Source organism: Lagopus muta, chromosome 6 (assembly GCF_023343835.1).
Source record: "Lagopus muta isolate bLagMut1 chromosome 6, bLagMut1 primary, whole genome shotgun sequence".
NCBI classification, from domain to species: Eukaryota; Metazoa; Chordata; class Aves; order Galliformes; family Phasianidae; genus Lagopus; species Lagopus muta.
Window position 1 is genome coordinate 4,374,144 of NC_064438.1, and position 27,400 is coordinate 4,401,543.

The window sequence follows — 27,400 nt, forward strand, 5'->3', positions numbered from 1 at the left end:
GCATGGGCATCACCTACCCCTGGAAATGGTCTAGCTAGGTCTCCCCTGTGGCATGCAACAGTAAATTCTACTTCTCTAAGCAACCACTTCCAGGCACTGCAGGAAAGAAAAAGAAATGGTGGGGAAACAAATCAGAAAGAATAGCTGAACAGGCTGACGATGTTACTGTCACCAAGGTAAGAACAATTAGCATTGGGTCCCCAGTTCTATGTCCTTCACTGGCAGTTTAAGTCCCAAGGAAGATGTTCCCAGTGGATCAATCATATTCATGTAACGTTCACCACGGTGCTTGGCCAAAAATGGACCCCAGTCTGGCTGTGGAGAGCACACCAGCTTGAGTCGCTGCAATGCAGGGAAGAGAAAAGAGAGTCTCATTTGGAGTTATGGAGCAAAACACAGAGCAGAAGGAAGGAAAGCAGGCTCGTTTGAAGTTTTTGACAATGGCCCTGCAATGCTCCACTGCTCAGTGTTTGTTTCATACAGTTTGCAAGACTAATAGAGGATAAAGTGCTCAGATTTTAATTATTCATTCTCCCTCGCACCGTGTAAGGGGAGCTCAGATCTACTGCTACAGATTGCCAGGCTCACTTACTGAAGGACGCGTGCACAATTACTTAGCCCAGTCGTCTAAGCAGTGGGTAACTGCATTAAAATAATTGGATTTCTGTTTAGCATATTTCCCCAAAGTATACAAATGACCAAAAAGTAGTACGTTGCTATGAATGAACCAGGATTCTCATTTGGAGATGACAAAATATTTCACTTCTATCCTCAGCAAAAAGAAAGAGGAGCACGTTAATGTGGCAAACAACAACAAACTTTTCATCTTTCTGCTGGTTTTCTTATTGAATAGATCATACGATTGGCTTTTTACAGGTAAAAAGGAAAGAAAACATATTTCTGATGACTTAAGAGGGAGCAATTACATGTTTATTACCCAGTAAAGTGAATCAGGCCTCTATAGCAGTTATTTTAATCTCTACTTAATTGCCAGTTTGCAACACATACCTCCCAGATCAACCATAATGATTTTATGAAGCAGACCCAATGTTCAGAAAATACTGGGCTATGGATGAAATAACTTCAGTGAAAGCCCCTTCAAAACATGCCCAACTTTTTGGCATTTCTTTGGGTGCACTACCAGAAGGACAGTAAGGGTAGCATCCTATTTTTCAGGCCACATACTCTAGTACAGTACAGGTGAGTTAGAAGATCTGAAGCACAGCTGTTTGTCTCAAATAGAGAAGCTTACAAAGCAGTGAACAAGCAATTCTAATATAATGTTAACTCATATCCAGTAGCAGTTCTCTTTCCTGACCTCTGTGCTCCAACATGCACTACACAAGGGCTGAACAGCCCCTTTAGACAAGTGACTTCTGCCTAGTGCCAGCTGTGTACTTGGATGCTCTCCCTGGGGCATCTCACCACTTCATGTTAAATTCCTTTGCTCTTTACAAAATGTAAAAACATCATCTTTTCCCTTGGGCACATGTGGTGTGACATACTGAGAGACCAAGTGAATATTCTACCTTAGTAAATTCTGCTCTCTTCATTTTTCTAGGTGTGTAACAGACCCGACGGATTTTTGCAGGAGAGCCAAACTGACAAAACTGCTATAAAAAGAGCAGATGAGTGCCTGCTGTTTATCCGAGGAGAGAATGGCACAAGCAGTACCAGCAAGGACAGAGCAGAACTGAGAAAGACTCAGAAGGGGACTGCCTCGTTTCCAGAGTGGTGAGAGGAAGCAGCAGGTATCTGATTTACAAAACAAAGTCTAAAAAAGCAGCCTAGAAATCAAGTGCCACCTGTTTTTTTTTTTTAAGCTCAGACACCACAGCAGGAGAGTTTATTCAGTCAGCAAAGTAGGTTGAGCTGTAGCGCATGAGATATTTTTGCCTTTCTTATATTTAGGCTTCATGGATGGGCACAGCCTCCTGGAACAGCCCCGTGGGACTCAGGTACGACAGCCTATCACTCTGCAACCTGGCATGTTGTGATGTCATCCCCTAGAGCCCAAGGGGCTCTTTGCAGTGCAGCACATACTAGTGGTTGAGTGAAGCTTACTGCTTTGACAGGCCACAAAGCTGGGATAACTTTCTTCCATTGACACTATTTCCAGGGCTTATGAAATTTGTAACACCTACTTCTCTTAAAAGCCATTAACAATTTAGGAGCATTTTGTTGAGGGATGGAGAGTAGAAGGTCTGTGTTCTAAATCACTGGAGCATCTCTTTGCAACACAATGACTAGCCTACCAGTGAGTAAATCTTAGCAACATTAGACATTCAATATTATAAAAATCTATGTAAAATAAAAGAAGACAGTCTCCTGTGACCATATTTTTAAGCAGCAAAAAGACAGCAGAGTTACCTCAATAAATTTGCCTGGGGCTAGATGCATTTTTATCACAAACATCACTGGGATCCAAATAACTGAGCAGGCCAGCATCAGCCACCCAAGCACCATCGACCAGCCGGGGTAGTGGTAAGCTCCATAAGTCATCGGTTCCCATTGGTAAAAACTGAAGCAAAGAATGAACTGGAAACAAGGGAGGAAAAAGTCTGAATGAGCGAAACGAACTTGCTCTGTAGCCAAGGGCAGGTAGCTGTGCACACAGTTGCTCTGCAAGGGATATAAATATAAGTACATGCTGCTAGGCAGGGGGCTCTCACCAAACGTAATGAGCAGGTCAGAGAAAGAATCTAATGAGTTTCATGGAAATCTTGCAAAATCCCACAAAAATCTGTATTTATGCCAGAAGAATTGAAATTAGAATCTTGCCCCTAGAGTAACAGGCTTTATTACATGGCCTATTGGCAGTTTTACCTAATGTGATTATGTTAAGTTATTCCATTGCAGTTATGGTATGAATAGCAATACATCTGCTTACATTTGTGCATAATTCAGTAACTTTTGGAAAATGCCTGTGCTTACAATAATTGCACACAGAAGATTTTATAGCAGCATAACTAGGTGAAGGTGCATATAAAACGGTTTTATTTCCAGAGATGTGGAGGAGCTGAAAGTCTAATATTAGACTATTGAAATGTATCAAATATTAGTTTTAAAGAAGCCATAATAGGAAAAAATACATATGTATTGGTTGGTTTTGCTTTGTCCATTTCCATAGCACAAAAATTGAATTATGAGTGATCAGTCTCAAGTTATTTCTCACTCTAAGGTCACTAAATATTGCAGTTGGAGGGAACAGCAGCAAAGCATGAAAGCCTGAACTGACCTCACTTGCTTTCCAAATTTGCTTTTCGTAAGAGACAACATTATTTCGTATTCCCTAGCTGTGATTACTGGCAGCAGCTAAGCCTGCAAGTCTGATCAGTAAAGCAACCAAGCAATTAGCAGAAATTGCCTTATAGTTCCCTTCAGAAGCGTAACAACAGTTCTAAAGCAGACCTTGAAAACAGCCACTGGAAGAAACTGGCGAAAAAGGAAAGAGAACATGTGCACATGTTCCTTAACAAGACCCACGAGGAAGCATATGTTCACACTGACACAGTCCTAATACTGTTGATTAAGATGGGCTACACTTTCAAACATGAATGTCCCAAACTACGCTGATATATTGCCACAGCTGCCACCAGGCAGGTGAGCCAGATCTGCATGTTTTCCAAGCATGGCAGCCCTATGCTTTGGTGAAGACAGTCAAGAAAATCTACATGAGAGGGCAGAACACTTCCACTGTAAATGATTCTATGAACACCTGCAATGTGCCTGTTGGAAAGATGGTTCTCAGCATTGGGTGTTTCTTCTCATAACTCAGGGCTCTGTTGAGTTAACTAAAACCAACCAGTCCCTTCCCCCATATTCCTCTATGCTAACACAAAGTTCTTCAGTTTTCAGAAGAAATGACCTAATTCCTGAACTAACATTACCTGAAAGAAGTAACCAACTATGGTTGAAGGAAGATGCCTTCTACCTCCTCTCCATCCCAAAATCAAAGAACTTTTCCAACACTGCACTGAGAGCATGATTTCATTCTGGTGCCAAAATATGGCACACACTCAAAGAGTATAATTGTATTTCGGGTAAAATATAAAGAAAATGTTAGAAGGTCAGACTGTCAACAGAACTGCAATATATTGAGCTCTGGACTTGGAAAAAAGACCTAGAAACTACGCTTCATAATGGTAAAATGAAGTCCCCTTTTAGACTAAATTGAGATGCTATGGAGTTGCTACATGGCAGTACAGCCTATCTAAAAGATATCGGTGTGGCAATGTTCATCTTGAAACGTCATATCGTTAAAGGCAGGCGGGCAGCAGCGCCGGCAGCCCGGGGAAGGAGGAAGAGGAGAAAGAGGAGGGAAAGGAAGAAGAGGAGGAGGAGGAAGAGGCTGCAGTCCCACTTCGCGCAGGACGCTGCCGCCACCTGCTGTCCTGCTCTGCCACCGGCACGGCGTGCCTCGGGGAAGCCCGAGTTCCTTGTCGTAGGCAGGGAGAAACACCGAAGGGGGTTATACTTGTTATTAAGGGCATGCATATTTCAGTCTCTGAAAAAAAATAGCTCCGGCTTTGCAGAGCAGCCGTCACGGAGATCTCCATGAAACTCTTTCCAAAAGCATATAACGTGCTGAAAACACATTTTTCCCTAGCAGAGCCTAAGAAGAGAAAGGGACTATGTCATTCTCTCTCTCTCTATACACACACACACACACACATCGAATACACACACCCAGAATAACCAAACCATGCTGCTATGCCACAATATGCTGTACCAGCATTTGGTACCAGCAGGGAAAGGCTTCAACAGCACTGCGGGGAGTCCCACCAGCCCACGAAGCAACAACAAAAAGTACACACAAAAAGGCACCAGCAATTCTTGCTTACTGTTAAGATAGTTGGAGTCACAAAGGCCCAACAGACTCGCCAGAATTTACTTGGCTGGAATCCAATCATCATTTCTATATCTTCACAAAACCTTTGCAATCCTGTAAGTTGAAAAGGTAAATGCAATTAGGGGGCGAAAGAAACTGGTTTCAATTTGCGACGCGGCTTTTGTGATCCATATGTCTAATTACAGTAATAAATTGTTGACATGTTAGCTGAAAACCTCAACTGAAGGATTCTAACCACAAAGTCAAAAGTGACACAAATTCCAATGAATTACTCGATTCCTAAGGATTAAAAACAAAAATGGAGCTTTTAGCAGAGATTAATCACTGAGTTTAGAATCTTCCAGGTGGAGCCATGATGAACATGTGCTGATTAACTGCAATTCTGTGCATACTTGTTACATTTTGAAAAAAATAAAAATAAAAGCCTTACTAACAACAAAAATTAAATAAACTACTTTAGTTAAGATGTGTCTTCAGATGTGATGTGACATGCAGCCAGTAAAACCATCCAGCTGCATGCTTGTATCAGCACAGATAATATCTGAGCCTCTGTATACCTACTGCGATTAAATTGCCTAACTTTGACACTGATCATCTCCTGTTATTTTTCAACCAATACGTAAGCAATGCTTAGAACTATTGGAGAGCTCCACAGAATCATAGAACAGCCAGGGTTGGAAAGGACATCAAGGATCATAAACCTCCAACCCCCCTGCCACATGCAGGGCCACCAACCTCCCCATTTAATACCAGCCCAGGCTGCCCAGGGCCCCATCCAACCTGGCCTTGAACACCTCCAGGGATGGACGGGGCATCACAGCCTCTCTGGGCAGCTGTTCCAGCACCTCACCACTCTCTCTGTAAAGATCTTAAGCATCAGTAAATCTTTAAAATTCTATTTAGTGTCATTCAATTGAACGGACTGACCGATGTGTTGATCCCTCAGATTATTGCATGGATTGCATCTGTATGGTCATGTGAGTTAATAAAATGCAAACGATTGGGAAAATGCTATTTCAGACATTTCCAGTTATTCTCCTTGGCCATGCCACCCAACGAAAGTCAGTCTGCATTTCAGCCTGGCTCTGCACTACCGTACACATCAGTGGGCCCTCCTCAATTCCACAGCTGTTTGAGATTTAACCACAAAAAAATTAAAAACTTCAAGACTGAAACATGTTACAGCTCGTCTAATGGTGATGAGAAGAAGGAAATCGGGGGTCCTCCATTAAATGGGCATTTCAAACTTGGGCCAATTTGATTTGATAAAGTGGGTGACTGTCTCTGCCATTTCCATTGTACAAAGCATTATTCTACACTATTTAGTCTCTTTTCTATGATGTGGAGACATGGATAGAGCTTAAATATTGCTGGGAAGTCCTTCAGTGAAGTAGGAAATTCTCAGAAGAAAAGCAATGAATTGCTTTATGTTCTCAATGCCCTTATAGCCAGCCGCTGCAGCTGCTGAACATAAGAAGGGATAATCCCCAGGTTTTATCTCCCTAATTTTGAAGCTTTTCTGCTATTATTGAGGAGAAATTAATCTATCCACCTGACTGCTAACAATTAATAATGGATGCCCTAGCATACAAAAAATAGCAATGGCTCAGTGCTCACTGTTCAGCATCTTCTGATACACCTCAAGGAGAACAGCAGGAGCTAGGGCAGCCCCAGAGCTGAGCTTAGCAGTGAGCCCAGAGTAAGCCAGCACAGGCAGATAGCATGCAAGAGAAAAGCTGAAAACTGTTACTGCAATAAAAAGATGAAAATCCAGAAACTAAAGAAGGTGGTACTGCAAGATCTGTGCCTATCTTTCTCATCGTGTGCTTCTCCTTTTTGTAACACAAACCTTCGCATGCATGGACTGAATGTAAGACCCAGGACTGCTCTGTGATGGACGTGAAAGCAATCTTTGCAGTAGCTGGATGATTTGCCCCTCTGATGTGTTTTCCTGCTTATTCCAGCTCAGTGAACCATCTGAAGCAAGCTGCTTGGGAGAGATGTTCAGCAGCAGCCATCCCTGCAGCATGCTGCAGTAGCAACCAAACTGGTTAAACTGGTTGCAGCAACAAAAAGTGTAGGCTGAAGTGTCCACACATATTAGAGCTAGTCTGAGTGCCCCTACCTTGGCCACACATGGAACTGCAATGGAGTTTTACCTCATGATGTAATTACCATAGGATTCTGCCTCCAAAATTTGGGCAAGCTTCATGCAGATTTAACCAGATTTGCTTAAAACTTCAATGTTTAAGAAAAAAAAAAAAAAAAAGAGCTCTTTCTTGGAATTGTTGGCAAAAATTCAGCTTTGGGTGCTTTGAAGTACTTAAGTTTAGGAGCCAGTGCAAATAAGCATGTGCAGAACTGACACAGAAGGCGTCTCTTAGTGAATGATAGAAAATAGGTTCAAATGTAAAGGATGCTTTAGTTAGTAAAGCACTGATTCAATCTTAGTGCACCTGGTTTCTCCTTCAGATCAGTCAAGCCTGCTGTGTGACTTTGGGAAATCAACAATGTATCAAACTTCATTTTTCACCTTCTAAAATAGGATGATGTATTCAAAGTGCTACAGGCATGAAATCCACTATGAAGTGCAATGCAAGCTAAAAACAGGATCTGCTTCAAACTTCTGCAGGTGAAATGTTTGGAACGAGTGACACACTTCCTACCAACACACAGCAGCAGCTACCACTCACTCTGATGATGAACCTTCCTGACAACAGACTGCCATAAAAAACTGTCTGGAAGGAGCTTGAATCAAGTTAAGGTCATGCATTCTCAATTCCAAGCAATTTCCTACAGTGTTTCACTGAAGCAGAAAGATCTTCATGCTTAGCTCTGCGTTACAGTACACAACAGTGGAAATAATGCTGATGATTAAGTTAATACCCACAGCTTTAAGTTATTCTTTACCAATCATGCATCATCATCATCTAACAAGTGGAGAACAAACATCGATGCTGGCAAATGAAATAAAAACCTGCACTTGGACAGAATAATGTAGCATGGGCCTTCCTGAAAAAAATAAGTGATTGCAAGGAAATAACCAAGCGTGCCTCTTTTTAATTTAAAAATCTCAACAAGCAGAACATGTAACAAGAGCTAAAGAAAGATTTATTTCATCATAAAAGCACCTGCCATTATTCTACCAGCTTGCTTGCCATGAAGAGTACAAGTGTACAGAGAAAGGTGTCAGTGGAGTGTAAAACAAGTAATTGTCGGAGCTTGAAAATATATTGTGCCAATTTTAAGCACTGCTTGAAGGAATTTAACAAGGGCAACAGCCTCACTTGCATTTGCAAGATGCAAATTTACGAAGATACAAGCTGTGTTTAGATTTAATACAGTACAAGTAGTTATGGTGCATTAGAGGAGTGAGTGATGAATGTAAAATAAATCCTTCATTTTTCATGCTGAGAGTGGAAGATTTCAGTGTTTAAAAGTAAAGGTTAATTCCAGGTAACAATCTTTGAAATTGTCATATGAAAGACATGACTAACATCTGTTGATTAACAATCCATGGGTATGGAAAGCACAGAGCAAATGATTTGCCATTTGTCAGATCTTTGCCACATCTGATTACTTAAGAAAATTTGTAAGAAAGAAAAGATCTCCTCTACTCAAATCCTTCCTCAAATAGCAGCTCTGTAGCTATTCTGTATTATTTTACATTTTCCACAGAAATTAGTATTTTAAGGAATAATGAATGTATTGGGCAAAGCCAAGTAAATTTAACAAAGTTCTATACTATGAAGGCAGGCTTGTAGCTCTTCTGCCACTCAATGTTCAAAGGTGAAATAGAGCTATTTTCTTCCTATTTACCTTCATGCTTACTTAAGAACACACAGAGCAAAGGAATTCCACAGACTGGAGTAGCTTTTGAGGTCTTGAAAAATATTCTGTGCAAGGAATTTTTCTCTTCTGTACTGATGGCAATGGCTTAGAGGGCACAATCTTGGCACAGGCCGAGTGACACTAATCATAATGATGGCAAAGAAGGGCAGCGTCAAGTGCTTTTAGCATGGCATTGTTCAGGTATGTCCTCAGCAAACAGACAAGGAGGAAGGAGAAAAAAAACAACTAAGTGCTAACCCAGTGCTAAGTGGGAAGACAGAACATGCAAACTGTGCATGTCTTCATGAAAACTGAAGCGTGGAGAGATGACAAATTTCCAGCATTGAATTTCAGACCTAGAGTTCTCTAAATAATCCTCCAGATCCATCTCTAGACATGGCCTCGGGAGGTATCTCAAAGCATGACTCTCAGGTCATTTGAGAAGATCGTTTGCACATAAAGCTGATAGCAGTTACCAGAATCATCTTACAGACATTACACTTCTAAACCAGCTCTAATCAACATACATACATTTCAAGGACATTAAATAATAATAATAATAATAACAATAATAATAATAAAATTAAAATGTGAGCAATCAAAAACTTCTGACATGTTGTTTTTGGTATTTTCCATTATGTTCTGTAAGACTGCAATAGGTCATAGCTGACTTAGTTTAAACCACTTGAGCCAGCCCACTGGAGTGGACATCACCAGAGCTAGAATACACTGCTCTATTTTCATGAAATTAGAGAGAACAGGGCAGGATGAATTGCCTGTCCTTTCTATAGCGGCCAATTCTCAAGCAAGAGTTTTGAGTTATGTCTGATTTTTCATACATTTATTTTATTTTACTCCATAACCTAAGTAGATTTAAGTGCACAGCACTAGGACCTAAGATCATTCTGCTATGTATACATCCCTAGAAGAAAACCTCAGGATTGTTGTGGACAAGCTGATTGAAAATAAATCATTCACTTCTGGGTATGGCAAGAGCAGAAACAGCCTTTACCTTGTTTTCTTTGACACCAAGACTCAGCACTTCTTTCGCTTCTGAACACAAGTCATAAGTGGCATCAGCATGCTCCAGACATAAATTAAAAGCCTGCTATATAGCAAGATCATCACATGTCCTACTAGTTACCTTAGATAACACACTTCCAAGAATCAATTTCCCCAGAGTGGGCAAGTTTGGGAACAGTAATCAGCTGATACTGTTAGCTATGGAGGCATCGAGGTAACTGCACTGCTTTACAATAAAGGTAATCTTTCCCATCACTTAAAGTGTGGGTTGATGTAAGCAGTGCTACCACTGTGCATAGGTAATCACTCTGAGTAGCAGCATATCTTCATTCTGTGTTATAGAGAGACCCGCTAAAGGGAAAGCTGGATGTGCACACGGAAAATAAATCCTTCAGAAGCTGCTAAATGCAAGTTTGCTCAGAGTTTAACCTCGTAGAGTTGGTGTGTGGATGAACTCCTGGAAAATTATCACTAAATGCTTTGTCTATTCTTAGCATTGACTAAGAATGCTCCCATGCTCTCAAAACATTGGCTTTAAGCTACTGATAGAAAAAGGACAGTAAGCTGTATAAAATATTTTTTTAAATATACAGGTTTAAGGGAATCATAATAATGAAGTCCCAGAATGTTTCATTCAAAATAACGGCTCTGAATTCTTGGGTTTTTCTTTCTACAATAAATAAATAAATACAAATAAATGTTGCACCTTTTCTTGAGAACTTAATGATAACATTTACTTTACTGTGTGCTGAAACGCTGCTTTGACATGGGCAACAACAATATTCTTACCATAAATGTAGGAAACTCCAACAAGCTCAAATATGGCAATGATGACAAGAGAGTAAGAAGCTGCGTAAGTGTCCACAAGCTGTAACATATACATTCCACCCTGAGGAAAAAAGAAAAGAGCAGTTACTTGTGGCCTACATGCCTCTCCATGTGCCAAAATAACCCTGTACTAAGCACTAAGGTAGGAAAACCAGACAGGAGCAGGACACAAGATCCTTTTCTAAGCAAGCATCCAAGAGACAGAGATTCAAGCCACATTACTATTTCTTCCTTCTACTAGAGCAGTAGCAGATGTTCTGCACCATAGACCATCTCATCTAGAAAAGAAACAGAAAGAATGCCAGACTGTGGTGACTGAAACACCCTGGGAAAGGGAAGACATAGATGTCACTCCTTTTAAATTAAGAAATTCAACTCAATTGGCACCACCAAGTACAACACCCAAAGCAAAATCACCATTGAAACTAGAAATAATAGTGAGTCCAATTGATTCTGATGAAGAAAGCCTGAAGCAATATAACTCAAGCAAATGAAGGACTGAATCCATCCCAAACTTTGGAACAGCAGAGTCACGCTGGTAGCTGGTGAAGTAAGGCAAAGAAAGCCAAAGAGGGGAAAAGGATGGATAAGCGTTACAGAGTCTGCACAGCTCCTCTTGAAATTGTTCAGCTTACAATGCTGGAGGAAGTAGTGGAAAGCAGGCAGCGAGGATTATCTGTGGTAGATGAGAATTTCATTATTAACTGCACAGTTTGCCAGGGCTATCAGTGCATATCTATGTTACCCATGTGAGGGAAGGCACCCCAAACTAACGCACGGGTTTAGATGGCATATCAACTTTTGGGTTTTTTGTTTCTAATCAAATACCTGACTTATATGACTACTTGGAGATGCTTGGTTAGGAATTAATTTTAAGAGAGTCAGACTTTCAGAAAGATTTGAGAAACCAAGTCTCTTAAATGCATCTCAGCCAGAGCGTCCATGCACAAAGCTTTCAAACTCACCTGGTATCTTTAATTATTCGAATTCTGCTTCCTATTTTGCGACCGTTTCTTGCAAGAACAGAGAACGGCCACCAGAGGGAGAGTGGGGGCAGAGAGCGATGCTCAAAGACTGTCATTACCTGAGTGATCATAGGAAATCCCATGATGAAAAAGGAAATGCAGCACCCAAGAGTGAACAGTGCCTTGTGTGTACGTAAGTATTTGGGGAATTCATCTGAAACAGAGGTCACTATAGTCTCGATAGTGGCAAACTGAAAGACAAAATAAAGAGATTCACTTTCACACACACAGTGTACGCAAAATGGTCCAACTGGATATACTGCAAAGTGAGACAGAGTGTTCCTAATCCTTGGTGTTAATTGCTTGGATGCCAGTGCCAAAGCATTGCCCAAATCATTTCAGTGCTGATGGCCTTAATTCTTCCCTTTGTAAGTCAGTACACAGACCACACAGAAAATAGCAAGCAATCCCCACACGTAAATAGGAAAAGCACCAAGAAAAGGATGGAAAACAAAAGCATTTTACCATAGTGTCCAATCCAAGTGTCAGAAGCATCAAAAAGAATATGATAGCCCAGAATGGAGAAAGGGGAAGCCTAGTTAAAGCTTCCGGGTAAACAACAAAAGCAATCCCAGGACCTGGAAATGATAAAAATAAAGTTTGTGATAAAATTAATTGTATTCATTTGGTTGACCCTATAGGAAAAAAGGAGGGAGAATCGCAAAGTAACATTTCAAAGTATAATGCTACATTACTATGCATGATAAAAGTAAGAAGCAATCCAGGTCAGTCTCTGCTGTATACAGAAAGATTTTACCACTTCAAGACTGAGTCTCAAATGATTAACTTCCATTTTAGCTATAAGGTTCAAGAAATTTGCACACTGCTACCTTCCAAGCTGCAGAACACACTTTTAACCACTATGCTGATACACTGATCCAAACAAGCGTAAACAAAGCCATGTATTACGGCTGGTTTTTTCTCACATAGCAGAACAGAAGTTCTGTTCTAGCATCACATGAAATAATCTATGTAGTCAACTCGTGAAGCGTTTCATATTCTTTCTGAACATGAAATTTAACAGCAGTGTGGGCTGTTAAAGGCAGGAAAACTCCAAAGGCTTTGTACATGTTGGAACTTTAGAAGTCAAATGACCTTGAACTTTCATTTTAAATTACTAAAGCCTTTCAGTAATGTTGGGATGTTCTTAGTCAAACCATGAGAGTAGAAACAAAATAGATTGCCTCTCCCTTCGTGAAGAGAATTTTATTTTTCATCGGGAACACAAGTTTTTCCTGAAAGACAGATTCTAACTGAGAATATTATATAGTACTTCAGATTCATATCTTAACAAAAAAAGGTCCCTTCCCATTCCAATCAACAATTTGCATTCAGGTTACTGCATGCTTTGAAGGCAGATTACGTTGCATCATGACTGACCATCTACTGTCCTAAGTAATATGTCTCCTCCAGGTAAATGAACCAGGTGAACCAAGTGATTCCTCTCTACCATCCTGCCTCCCAGATCCTCCAGCCCTCTCCTCAGCTGTCCCTTCAGAGCAGATTCACCCAAGGACGGTGCTCCTTACGATAAACTGACTGCACCGTGGTTTGGACTGCAGAGTGCTTAACCTTGATCTAAAATAAAAATTTTAGCAAAAATGAGCAAAAACCCAGTGGTTGCACTTTAATTCTTCCTAATCACCTGCAGTGCTTACATCAGAAATTGATAGATGTGCTCTTGCGTCGTGCCTGTCTCCCATCTCACCGCTGAATTGATGATACTTCTGTAAAGAGGTTCTTCATCTCACAACCAGAACCTTCATATAAGGACTATGAAATGCAGACACGCTATCCAGAAAGCACATATGATCATATACAGCAATAAAACCTGTCTTAATACACCATCCCTAGGCTGGACTCAAATGACACCTAGCCAAGACAAGTTTAACACAACTTGGAGATGAAGACTGACTCTCAGCTAAACTCACACAGTTTTTCCCAAACACACTGGTCTAATTCATCCAGAAGGTTGGGACTACAACAGTACTTTTCCATTCCTACTTAGCTGACTGGCAGACCAAAAAAGAAGAGATGAAGCACCAAAGAATTAATTGACATGGCATTAGCCTGCAAGGGTACTAACCTCTACAACTTTCTATCAAGAAACGTCTTGCCAGCTGGCCATCCTCTCTGGTCAGCTCAGAAGTACTGCAAAGTCTGTGTGATTATGTATATTTCAGTCTCAAATAGGAAAAAAACAGAAGGAAACTGAGAGTCTTTTATTTTTCTTAAGTAGCAAAGCATCTTGCTCCCTTCAGTGCTATTCCTTTTGCCTTTAGTAGCAGGTTTCTAATGAGCAATGAGAAATATCAGGGTTCTGAGAAAAGGTCAATCCATTCTACTGGTGCTTGTTCCATCAACTACAGGATTTCTGCTTCCCATTTAGCTCTGATAAAATTATCAAATACATATTAACCTTAATACCTAATTTTTCTCTGACTATAAATGTTATCATACATAAATGAAGGAAGCTTTTCTCGATTTCTATCCCCTACTAACAATTCGCTGATACCATTTCTGAATCACGATTCTCAATCAGTCAAGTGCCTTAGGCAATACATGATGCCTTATGGCACTGGATTTACCTACACAACAAATCTCAGGAAAAATGTTTTGTACCTTTGCATTAATGCAGGCAGCGAGACACTTCACCTACAGAAGTCACCAGCATGCAAAATTCCCTTCTTGAACTCCTTAATCTTTCTTCAGTTCAGAGCCTCCTTTTACTCTGTGCTATTGCAGGGTGAGGGGGGCATAGCATGGGCAGCTTTCCCATAGCTCATGGAGAAGCTACTAAAATACATTATTTCAGTGCTTCAAGGTGGCTCTGTGTTGAAGGTTAGTACAATACACTTAGCACCCTCACACATACACAGAAACAACTATGGTGGGAAGTGTAAATCTGTGTGCAAGTTATTGTAAAATGACTTCAGGCTTGTCCTTTTAACGCAGTTTGAAATGATCCTGAGGGTTGGCATAGACTTGAAGTGCTGCACATTTCACAGGAAACAGAACTGAACTATCCCACTATAATTCAGCCCTTTAAGCTTCTTTGAATAGTATCCCTTCCTACATCCTGCTGCTTCATATCAAGTCATACACAACAGCACCAATTCCTCCATCAGCCACACTCTTCTCATATTAATTCAGCTCTACCAATTAAGATGTTATAGATCCACATTTCTAATCATCTCTCTTCATAATTCAAGGCTTTCTTCATCTGTACCACTATAATACGTTCCAGACGAATTTTTTCATTTCACTGTAGAAGCATCTCCATCCTCCCCACTGTTCAGAAGCATAATCCACATCTCAAGTTGTATTTTTTCCACCCCCATACTGCAAAGCCCACTGCTTCCCATCCAAGATCTCCACCATCAGGAACAACTTCTACATTGACCAGGACGTAACAAGGCAGCAGCAAATAGCAGCTGACTGCTCAGATTGTATGAAGGAGATACCTCATTCAAAACACTCATTCACATAGAGCTTTGAAATGAATTTCACCTTGCTGCTTTCTCTTATCAAATGAGTGAGATCTTTACTTCCAAGTAATGAATACTGGACTTTTTTCTGTATCAAGGTGCACATAAGTAGATTACTGATCCACACCATTTAGAAGCCAGTATTCCCACCTTCACTGTCGATAGAATCATCAGTAATAGAGATGAAGGCGTCACCAGAACTGTGGTGTTAATGAAATTAATGAAATGAAATTCATTAACATGAGTTAATGAAATGGCGGCATACCCTACCTTGGTCTGCCACAGCTTCAATATTCACTTTGAGCTCGTTTGCCATGAAGCCAATAACTGAGAAGATGACAAAGCCGGCAAATATACTTGTTGCACTGTTGGTACACGTGACTATCAGTGTGTCCCTGGAAAGAAAGCACAAAAAGGGAAGATTCTGTATGCATTTCAAGACTCTCACATGACATATGCATCCTGTAGGAACACCAACAAAGAGGAACTTTAATACTTATCCAATATTTTTGACACTGGTCTGAGATGATGGAAGTCTTGAGACCACAAGAATTCAGCTGTGCAAGTTTTCATGGCTCATACACCATGTAGGAAGCCACAGGCTAAACGGAAGGCTGAACATTTCTGCTTCTGGCATCACTAAAGACAGCAGCAGTGATGTAACAGAGTGCTTTAATTCTGCGTAATGTGGCCATCTACTCGCTGCATTACATGTGGACTACCCACCAGAGCCAAGACAAGATCATTTGTGTCCTAAATAATACTGTACACAACCCATTTGTGGAGGATTCCCCAATACTGTCCTCATTTTTTGGTGTTGTAATGGGAATCTCAAGAAATCCATATCTGAATTCTAGGCTAGGGTAGGTAAATACATGTGGTCTGGCAGGAAGCAAGACACCATTGGCCCTGTCCACAATTATATCCTTACGAGATTTTTATTTCATCTTCATGATAACAGTTCGAAATACTTCCCCTTACGCTACTACAACTGAAAAAGAAAGTAGTTTGCTCTAAATGTCTTCCAAACGTGGCTATGATTGCTAAAATTGCTTATTTTTACCGGTATTTCTTTGTCAGGAACAGAATTAAATACAAACTGAAAAGTTATTAAGAACTTCAATGAGTTGACAGTGCTTCTGGAAAGAATGACAGAGCATCACTTAGCAGGAAGGATTACATTAACTATTTGGACTTATGGAAAAAATATACACTTTTATTTAATAAAAAACAAAAACAAAAAGACCATTGTGGATTAATATCCTTTCAAAAGCCAGATAAATTTTAAGGAAACATTTTATGCATGTATCACCAAGTGATTTTATGTAAATTTACTCCAATCCTAGATTATCTAATAATGCTTCAACTGTATATGTAACTGAAAACCAGAATTCTAAAATTTCATCTGCATTATAATGTAATGGTTTTAGAAAGTAAAAGGGAAAAAATTGTCAAGCTTCATTTCAGTATTCAAGATACACTGTAAAATTAAGCAGATTAGAACTAAGTCTTTCTTACTGTTTTTTCTTCACTCTTCCCATCCCTATCATATGTTAAGCATGCGTAAAAGCCTTAATATTTTTATATATTTCATTATCATCTATTACTTTCAAATTTTTCATTAATATTTTCAATGCTGCAAAACACTGCTAAATTAGTGTAGAAAAAAATTGGTATGACACCTAAACCATTTTTTTCCCTTACACTCATTTCTCGTCAAAAAATAGAAGCACAGGGCAAACATATTCAAAGGCAGAACCCAAAGAACAGGAATCAGAATGGGTTTGTTTCAAGGGAAACAAAACTGACTCTAAAGACAGCACAAAGCATCGGTGAAGCTTTCTGCTCATCTCCCTTGCTTTTGTTTTTTCCCCCCTATCTGCAGGCAGTTATTGTGCAGATTTCTTGACAAAACCTGTACTATATCACTAAAACAATCACTTCCCTCACAAAAGTAGTTTTAAGAGTTGGAAGCTGAAATAACTTCATGCAATACATGTGACTGGGGGAAAAAATATTTAAGAGTTGAGAAGCACATACAGAAGTTGCATGCTAAACTTAAGCAGGTATGAACAATAGCAAACTTCAGCTTATTGCACACCCAGGTCATTCTTCAATAGACACTGACTGTTGGCATGGCTTCATAAACACTGCTCACAGCTGTTGGCAGCTGCTCAGATTCTCTTTCAACCTACAACTGCCAACTCTGAAAATGAAGCGTCAATAGGGACTATAATTAACTGACAGTTCATCTTGAGACCTGGATTAGATTAGGACCTGGAGAGAAGAGGCAACAAGACAAAAAGGGGAGGGAATGAAAACTAAACTCTATGGAGCAGCAGACACTTCAGTGCACATTTCTGCAAGATGGAAAATAACAGCGTTTTTGGACAAGATCTCTTTAATAAGTCTGATGGACTTTATTCCCACATACCTGTAGCAGTTATTATGGAATTTGTTGTAAGAAGAGAGAGTAATTAGACCTCCCCACGCTGCAGATAAGGAGAAGAAAATCTGAGTGGCAGCATCCTTCCAAACCTAAATAAGACAGACAGGAGAGGAAATTGCATTGGCTTCAGGAAAGAATTAGTGAGATCAATAACACTAAGAATTACTGCTGGGGATTAACACATAAGTAGTTCAAATAACATTTGGAGCTGTGGATGTAAATAAAACAGTATTTACAAATAAAATCCCGCCCTGAAATACAGCACTCATTTTATTACGAATACTCGTTCAGCCCAACTGAAATGATAACACGTCATCTTGGCACAAGGGCACAAGTATTCAGCACACTGTGTTGCTGGGTACTTGTCAGTCTAAATACATTCAGCAAAGGGAACACAAACGAAGAGGAAAAATTCTGCATTGGGCACTGATGTGACAGTGCTGTTATCTTCTTAAGGAAAGCAATGCTGTTCTGTGACTCTGTATTGTTTTGAAAGATGTAATGCTACGATCACCAAAGGATCACAGTACTCATAGTTTATAGAGATAAGGACGTGAAGACCTGTAAAAGTCACACTGCTATTGACAGAAGGAGGTGCTCACATGCCCTTTCAAGCAACCAAAATTGATGCGTGGGTTCATGCCCACACAAATACAGAGGAGGTGTGTTTTTGTAGCATGTTTCACTGGTTTATTCAGCAACATTCAGCTGAAATTTAAGTGAGAAATCAGAGCTGAAGCATGCAGACCAGCCCATCTTTTCCAAAGAGCCAAGCCAGGTACTGAGTCCTTTATTTCCATACCGTTCTAGATGGAAAAGAACATTATTTCTTATAAAGTAGCTACTGTAATGATCACAGCTGTTCCGTGTAAGCATAAATGCTGTTGAGGGGGAAGGTGTTAGAGTAAGTTGTATGATTTACATCTCAGGCTCATTTTTCAGAACCATTGAATTTATTCAGTGAGAAAAATGCACATATTCTCCGAATTTCTGAAGATATTTACAGAGAAACGCAGCTTGTGTTACCAATCAAAGTTTCACGTGTTTGTTCAAGTCAACGCAGCATCCACTTGGATGGCAGCATGCAAAAATCTCTATCTCCCTTTTAATTCCCCATTTTAAATGCGTCTACTCTGAGAGATTTGGGTGAGACATTAAATGTGAAGTAAATGCCTCATGTTTATGCCTATAGGTACAATATAAGGTGTGTGCACACAAACAACAAACAGCCACGGCAACAACGCTCCCCACACAATGAATGGGATTCCACTGATGACAGGACTGCCTCTGCACACACACAAAATGGTTGCAACAGCCATTAAGTGAGAAATCTGAACGGATTATTCAACCTATCAGTTACGAGTGCAGCAAGCAGCTCACCATAGCATCAATGAGCTTCTCCCACTTGGGCGTGATGAAGTACCAGATCCCAGCTCCAGCCCCAGGTAGTGTCACACCTCGGATAAGTAGGATGATGAGAACCACGTAAGGGAACGTTGCTGTGAAGTACACGACCTGCACAGACCAAAAAGATTGTTAGAAGGGATTCTTTGGATTTATAAGAAGAGGAGGAAAGAACTGGAATTGTTTCACTATTGCCTTAAAAAAAAAGAATTACTGGGGATCAGAGAAAACAGCCAGGGGATAAGACTAGGACAGAGCTGTAATTTTTTTTTTACATCTCTTCTTACTGCTGGAAACAGGAATAATATCAATGATAACAACTGGGATTGCAGAGGAGAAGAAAAGGAGAAGAGAAAGCCTGAAGAGCAACAGTAATTTAAAGCTAAGTGGAGACACCATGCTTGATCTTTACCCAGAGGAAACTAATACAACTCACTGGAACTCAAATACCACCTAAAGATCCCAGTTTTTTCCCATGTATTGTGCATTTTTCCTTATTTATCTAAGCCAGAAAATATCAGTCGGTACCTCTTAATAATTACATATCTGCATAAAAATGTTCATGGACTCAAAGTGAGGACAAAAAAAAAGTCAGCGGAATGATCCAGACAGACATAATAATCATTGGGTCTAAAAACACAGCAGAGGTTGTGCATTAAATGTCTTCATAATTATCTAGTACAGAGCAGGGCTCTCTCTAGTCAAATAAAATGGCAAAGTTACAACCCGTTAGGCCATACTCTCTACCCAAAAGTATTTAAAATCCTTTTACATTTCAACTTCTGGATCCCAGAGGGACTGGAATCCTCTGAGCCGAGGTGACTTTTGAAACTGCTTTTCCAGCTTTCTCCTTGCTGTTTCAAGGGGCATTTCAAGAAGTTGCATTCAGTGCAGTGAATGGAGTTCCATTTAACCATAGCGAGTGATAAAATCTATTTCCATCTAAGCAGTATTCCTGGGAAATAGCTACATCAGCATATTTGCACTTGGCTTTTAAAGGCGTGTACAGGCAGATCAGATTCCTGTTTTCACTGCATCTCAGAAGCAACTGAAAAAAATTACTCCAGAGAGAGAGACAGAGAAATTCTTATCCAGGAGAGCCGGACCATACGGCTATTCCAGATGAGTGTTGTTTCCACTCTTCATCTTAAAACAAATTTGCTTGAGGTTTCTTAAGTAAACTGGAACATAATTAAGCTAGCCTGATGTATGCCTGATGTTCTTATGTTAAACCTAGATGCGATTCTGTCATTTAGGTAAGACCTACATAAATTCAGCAGGTTAGTAGCCTCCACATCAGTACAGTACATACAGGTTTCAGACTTCCAAAACCAGCTGACTTTACCAGCCTGGTCCTTAGCACATTCAACAGACAGACCAATACTGCTGCAATTCACCACAGCGGGCACTTTGCTGACAGCCAGACTCTGGAGCCAGAGACAGAACTGTTTTGCAGACTGACATATCTCAGTGTAGTTAGAGTAACTTTCCCCTGGTAGTTTAGTCTCCGGATTTGTGCTATCCCAGAAAACTTCTACTTACACCATTCTATTCTGATGCAGCTTTGTTTGTTTGTTTGGTTGGTTGTTTTGAGGGACATCAATTTTTCTCTGTCTACACAAATGAACTACATTTTGGTACAGCTCATCTCACATTTTAATCTGCAAGCAGTGCAGTGGCACTGATGGAAAAGTCTCACACACTGCATTCGGTGCGATGAAATACACCCAAACCAGCACTGCCGCCAAAGACGGCAGCATTTCCCTGCTCAGAGGGCTGCCTTGCCAACCAGTGCACCTGCACTTCCCTGCCCATGAGAGCACAGCTTCCTTCTTTACATGGCTGCAGGCTGTAGTAGCTGGAAATGTGAAAAGGCAGAGAAAGGGGTCTGGGTTAAGGAAAGGATTAGTTTCAGAAAGTTGCCACCGATATTCAGGACAACAGCATACATAATGCCACTGCTCACATCAGCCACAGGACTGTTTAGGTTCAGTAATAATTTAAAACTTGTTGCATATCATCTTCATTTTTGTCATGGATTCCCTAATTATAATGATAGTTGAGGCGACTGCAGAATTTTTGATGAAGGCCACACACAAAAGGGAAGGCACTATTTTTGCCATCCCATTGCTAAGTACAGCCAGAGGGCTCATTTTAAATTCAGTGCAGATTAGGGAGCAAAGGCTAACACAAAATTATCTTTTTAATATTACGGCCAGACAACAAATCTTGGAAAGGAACGGGGCACTTCATTACTACTTAGACATTTGTTGAAACCAGCTCTCAGAGCTTTAAAGAGGGGCGTGATTCCATCAAAGCAGTGTGCTGCTTTCCTGGAAGAGTGCAATTGCAGATGATTTTCTTACTTTTCCTGATGACTTGATTCCTTTAGCAAGGGAGGCATACACGATCACCCAGGCGAGAAAAAGAGACAGCGCCAGTGGCCACCTAATCTCACCAGGGTATTCAATCCCTGCTGAAATCTTCAATACAAAGTACCTAAAATAATAATTAAAAAAGAAAAAATACATTTAAAAAACATAGAAAAAAAAATACAACAACTGCAGAGAGTAATTCAGTGCAAAATCCTACAGCATTTTGTTCTGCTTTAGCATCCTCAGTGGTCCCTCTAGAAGATTCCAGTGAATCTCACCACGTATTATTTTATGTATCCGCATTGCAGTAGGAAATAAAAATGCCAAGCGTGGGCCAGCACTCCAGCTGTGCTAAGCACCACAGGAATAGGACAAAAACACAATCCTTACAAATGAGCTTTCATTGTTATTACACATACAAGCGGGTATCATTTATCGCCCTTAAAGATGACATTTCCAGTCCTCCAAATAGTTTGTCCCTGCATTATGAGTGACTATCTGTGCTACTGCACATTTTGAGGTAAGCAACATAACATTAAGTAAAGATCTTACTTGAAGTATTCTTCACTTCCACTGACAAATGTCTTATTTCCTTCACTGGTAAAGTTAACCATAGTCAAGTTTGGATAGGCACTCATACAGAAAGTAGAGTTCTTGATTTGTATTTTTGGATGGTCACCAATGATGCATGAATCTGGGGTTGAGGGGAGAATAAGAAGGAAAAGAAAAAAAGTTGATTGGATTGTTTTACCATTTGATCATAAAATGACAAAAGCATTACTTGAAATTCAGTTGTGTTTGCTTTCTGTAATACTTCGCTTGCAGGGGGCTCTAAGAGTAGTGAGTCTCAGCATCTGACCATTTTCCCCCCTTATAACTAAAAGCCCAAGGCACAAAAAGGGTCTGGACAAAACAGTTCGAGGGGAAAGCTTACTTCAAGCTCATCACAGGCCTGTCCAGCATAACACCTTCCTTCCTACGTAGATGTAGACATTCCTATTGAGATGCTCAGGAGCTCAGCCCCACAAAAGAGAAGCGCATCGCTGGCAGCAGGATGGGGTCAGATTTTACCCCGGAACCAAATGCATACTCAGGGACACAGCCAGCAATGGAGCATGGGAAAGTGTGGATTTTGGATGAAGAAAGCCCCATCAGCCCCCACTTACCCAGTAAAAGCTTGTTTTTGTCTTTACAGTCCGGCGTGTTCCAGGGGTTGTTACAGGACGCCCAAGGGAGAACGGGTACAAAGGAGGCAAAAAGGTAGAAAAGAGTGTAGCACAGGATAATGTTGTAATATATGGCTATCAGAACGGAGATGATCAACATCGCGATGCCGCAGCCTGAGAGAGGAAAAAAAACACCAGCCAAGAGGGAGTCCAGCAGGGGGGGCTCCCCAAAAGCAGCCCGGAGGGGCCGCTGCTGTCCCGCTCACCTTGCAGGGCGGGGATAGCTTTCCACACCGAGACGGGGCCCTGGCTAGCGAACTGCCCCAGGGAGACCTCCAGAAAGAAGATGGGGATGCCGGCAAGAGCCAGCATCATCAGGTAGGGGATGAGGAAGGCACCTTGGGGAAGAGAAGGAGGAGAGCAGAGCACAGCGTGAGTCACGGGGAGCGGCAGCGACCCGGGCAGCGCGCAGCACCGGGAGGGTTCGGCAACACCGAAAGTGGTTCTCTTTGTTTGCGGGTACCGGTGCCCGCAGCCCCGATAGAGAGTGAGCTCTGCTGCGTTTCCAGCTCTATCTCAATATGGTAAAAGCGTCAGCTGAGGATTTTAACAGCCTCCCGCTTTTGTAAGTGTAGGAAAAAAAAAAAAACAAAAACAAAAAACAGACAAACAGACAAACAAACAAACAAAAAAACCTGCACAACTTTTTAATCTATCTATATTTTAAAGATGAATATCCTCTAAACCGCTACCTGTGGCACAAAGCAGCCCTCACGGGGGCGATGCAGCTGCTTAACACGACCTCAGCACCAAGAGCCCCGTGCCATAGCGCTGCGCTGGCAGCTGCAGCGGGTGGGCAACGCCAACGGGAGTTTGAATGGAGCCTCTGCGGGTACAACTTCTTCCTTTTGTGAACCGTTAACCTTTTGTGAACCCTTCCAAATCTTCTCCCCTAGAATCATATGCGATGATTCCATTCGGCCGCACAGCATTTCCGAAGAGTATGTTTCGATTTGTCACCAATTGCGTTAAGACCAATCCTCAAACAGCTCAAAATAAGACGAATATTGATTCTGCTTCCACCTGCGTCCTGGAATCCTCTTTCTCCCCCCTCCCCTGCCGTTTTCACGTCCCGACATCAGGGACCATTTGGGTGAGGGATGCGGCCGGAGCGACTCATTGTTCGCTCTTCATTCCCTTCACTCTCCTGCTTGGCATTTTTTTATTTTTCGTGTGTGTTTCGTTTGCTTTTTTTTTTTTTTTTTTTTCTTAAACGGAAAATGCGAACGAAATCTCGTTGTAACTTCCCTGCTGACCACCAGCTTTTCAATAGGAATAATAATAACAGAAAACCCAACCAAACGGAAAGCACAGTGAGGATTCGCACTCGATCTGATGCTGCGGGCACGTACGCGACTGCCCGACCCCAGCCTCCGCTCCCCTCGGGTTTCTCCCCACCTAGGGACGGGGGCAGCTCCCAGCTCATCCACGTACGGTACTGCAGGAAGAGAGACAGGAAAAAGCCATCCTACCTCCCCCATTCTTAAAGGCCAGGTACGGGAACCTCCAGACATTGCCCAGCCCCACTGCATAACCCACCATGGAGAGGATGAAATCCAGCTTGCTGGACCAGTTCCCTCGGGCTTTGTTTTCATCCCCTATATCGTCTTCCTAAAGGGGGAAAAAAAACGAAGGGGGAAGATCGGAAAACAGCCACGGTGGCAAACAACCATCGCAATTAGCGGCTGCCCCCAGGGGAAGGGAGGTGGTGGGTGTGGGGCTACGTGTATGCATCCCCTGTCTGGTCCTTCCCCCCCCCCCCCCCCCCCCCCCTTCGTGCTTCCCCTGGGGCGAAGGGCACAGGGCTCGGCCCAACATTTCCCTTCCGAAGCTCCAACCCCTGCAATGCGCATCTCTGGCCCGGGGGGGAAGAGGAGGGGGGAGTGGGGAGGGGGGGGGAGCTGCCAGGCTCAGTCCCCGGAGCGGGATCCTCACGGCTGCAGTTCCGGGGTGCCCTCGGGGGTCCCCGCCAGCTCCTGCGGGCTCAGTCTTTTACCACGAGAAAACTAAAAATCGTTTTCGCGAAATGAAACCTCCCCACTTCTCCTTTCAGGATAAAGCCGGCTCCGCGGGTCGGTAGGGACGATGGGGGTGGGGTGCTCCTTTCCGGCCTCCCAATTCGCCAATGTCAATCACTTCAGAGCGAAGGGGCAGGGTCTGACGTTTTGGGGTCTCGGTTGATTGATTTGGCCCTATTTTTGGCTCCGGGGCGTTCAGCTCGGGTGGGCGACACCTCGTGCGCAGAGTGCACAGCCCGTGAAGGCTGCAGAACCTCGCGCCGGAGCAAAGGGATGCCCAAGGACCCCAAATTTCCTTCTCTGCTCTTTCTCTTGGGGCAGACTCAGGTAGAGCACAAGGAACTTCTCTCCCAGTGGTCCCAGGCAGCATCGGAGCCTGGAGGGCACGGCTCGTCGAGCACACGGGAATGAGCCGAGAGCTATTGATCGGCGTTTATACCGATACCTCGTTATTAACGACCACCAGAGACACAGCAGCTTATCTGCTGCCCTCTCTCCCCTTTTCTCTTTCCCCCTCCTCACTGAGCAGCCCCATCCCCCACTTATCGGGTCCGCTCCCGTTAGAGCTTCAGCCCCAGATGATCTCTTACTCCCTCAGGGGGGCGAGAAATCCCGCAAGGGGGAACTTACCCCCTCCACTCTGCCAGGAAGAACAGAGGTGTTGCCATCTGTACCCAGTACCACGGTGCTCTGGCTCAAGGTCACCCAGGTGCTTTTGGCATTGTTTTGCTCCAGCGTGCTCTTACCCAGAGCTGGGTTACCGTCCCCGTCCGTGCTTTGCAAAGCGGCGATTTTGCAGTGAGGGATCACAGCTTGCCCGGCAGCCGCTGCCCCGGCCACCTGCTTGTACGGAAAGGTCTCAGCAGATTCCCTCTGGAGCGTGGAGTTGGCTTGCACCGGGGTGCTGCTGAGCTTGCAGATTCCGACTTTCGTCCTCTCCAAATCATTTTGTTTGGTTTCTTCGGAGAGAAGCGTTTTGTAGTCGTTGGAGAGCGATCGTGGGAGCCTAGCCATGGCGGCAGGGGGTTGCAGTGGGGCGTTCTGCTGCTCGTTTTCGGGGCTGATTCTTGTGACTCCTGCACCTTCATTTGGTCCAGGAGGAACTGTTTCAGGACTGTTCACAGCCTGCCTGTTCATATCCCTTTGGCTGGTGTAATCCTGAAATAACAATGTCACATATTTTATTAAAATAATAATAATAAAAATAAAAATGTTCGGACTGCAGAGATTTTACTGATTTATTTCCTCAGGCTCAAAATGTGCCCACTAGAAAATTTGGATTTGGTGGAAAAAAATAAAGAATAAAAAATAAAAAATAAAGAGCTTTGGTGAATTTCGAGGTGTCCCAGTTCCTCTGCTTGCTCTCTCATTCAACATTAATACTCTGGGAGAAAACAGTCAGAAACGATAACGAAACGAAAAAACAGCGGCTGGAAACCCACAATTCGAGTTTTAGATAAATGTTTCTACAGCACTGCTCTGCCAGACCTCGTTAAGTTTCATATCACGAGTGTAGGATGCTCCCTTCCCTATCACCAGTGTAGAAAGATTCTTTAATTTTACGCCCCATTTCCTTTCTGTCATTCAACAATGCACATTGGCTTTTCTCGCTCCCCTTTATTTTTTTTAATACAGGCAATAGACAAGCTGCCCTGTAGGCAGGCAGAGATGTTAAAAAACGAGTGAAATAATGCTAGTGAGTGTTTCTGAGCTGTCTGCCACCTTCCAAAACCCAGCAGCAAGGCAGTGAAACAGGCAAATAACCACACCACAACAGAGCAATTATGACCAGTAACAGATGGGTTTCCTTCTTATTTTTCTAACATTTTCTATTTGCACACCTCTGAAGTTTATTTTAAAACATTCCCTCTAGGCTAAACAGAATACTGACATTCCCATCCACCTGCCTTTCCCATCAATCTAAAATTATATTTTAAAACACACCTTCTCTTCTTTTACCCTCAAGAAGACTGCAGATGGTCCCTCTCTTTTCTCTCTGTTAAAAACTATCTTTAGAAAACGTACCCTCTTTTCAGACCTACACGCAGCGAGGTTTCATGGAACTACCCGTCGCCCTTTCCGTTGCAAGTTCTCTACACTGTAATCCCATCTCCCGACCCGTAGCAGCAGGGCAGGAGGGGGAGAGGGTTCATTCCCTGCCCCAGCACGGCACGGACGGCTCCCCATACCCCCCCACCCTCCGCCCCGCGCACCCACCGCCTAGCAGCAGCCCTACCCCGCTCTGCGGGATCCTTCACTCAGCGGCGGCTCCACGGTCAGCACCGCGGACAGCTCCCCAGCACCGCGGACAGCTCCGTCGGCATCGCTCCCTGCCTACCATGGACGAGTGGCCGAGAACCAGCACAAGCACCAAATTCAACCACGAACCTCCCCCTCCCTTCAGTCCTTCTAAATATCAAAGAAAAGAAATCGAGCGCTTACCACGTCTTAAATGGCAACGGATCGACTTGGTAGAGGTAAAAGCTGCAGTACAGGCAATTGATGGACTGGATTTTGCCCAGTCCAGAGCAAAGCTTCTATACTTCCATGGGAAAGACTGGATTTGCGTCAGTGCATAGCAAGGTGCCCTTCGTTTGACATTTTTGTGATAATAAGAGTTTGATAAATCATTATCCTTGGATTCAGGTTTTAAAGGGACAACGAGAAGCCAGAGCGTCGGCTAGCTGTCACTCATGCGGCAGTGGGATTGCGTGTTCTGTGTGACTCATATGGGGGCTGATTACTAAACCAAATCCAGCAAGAGCACGGAAGAACTTTCTTTCTGGTAATTAGGGGAAACATGTGAGAAACACGCAGTACTGCAGCCAGAAATGTGCAGGAAGGGGGAACAACCATCCATTTCTACACCTCTCTCCCTACC

General features: G+C 42.5%; 1 protein-coding gene across 1 annotated transcript; it reads right to left on the minus strand.

The window, feature by feature from the left end:
- Window positions 1-186: 186 nt before the first annotated feature.
- On the minus strand, window positions 187-25,656 carry SLC6A5 (solute carrier family 6 member 5). Its single transcript, XM_048948153.1, has 15 exons — window positions 25,150-25,656; window positions 23,974-24,112; window positions 22,708-22,839; window positions 22,442-22,615; window positions 21,828-21,969; window positions 21,267-21,399; window positions 18,877-19,011; window positions 17,482-17,585; window positions 15,318-15,442; window positions 12,025-12,137; window positions 11,619-11,750; window positions 10,496-10,595; window positions 4,845-4,945; window positions 2,371-2,538; window positions 187-342 (listed from the first exon to the last, which is right to left on the minus strand). The coding sequence occupies exons 1-15, from the start codon at window positions 25,654-25,656 to the stop codon at window positions 187-189; spliced, it is 2,361 nt and encodes a 786-aa protein (XP_048804110.1).
- Window positions 25,657-27,400: the final 1,744 nt, after the last annotated feature.

Coding starts and splice junctions, on each gene's coding strand:
- SLC6A5 (XM_048948153.1), bottom strand. CDS start 25,656: ATGAACAGGCAGGCTGTGAACAGTCCTGAAACAGTTCCTCCTGGACCA. Junction 15,443..17,481: donor TTCCATAATAACTGCTACAG/GTATGTGGGAAT, acceptor CTTTCTTTCCAG/GGACACACTGATAGTCACGT. Junction 10,596..11,618: donor GATTTCCTATGATCACTCAG/GTAATGACAGTC, acceptor TTTTTTCCTCAG/GGTGGAATGTATATGTTACA.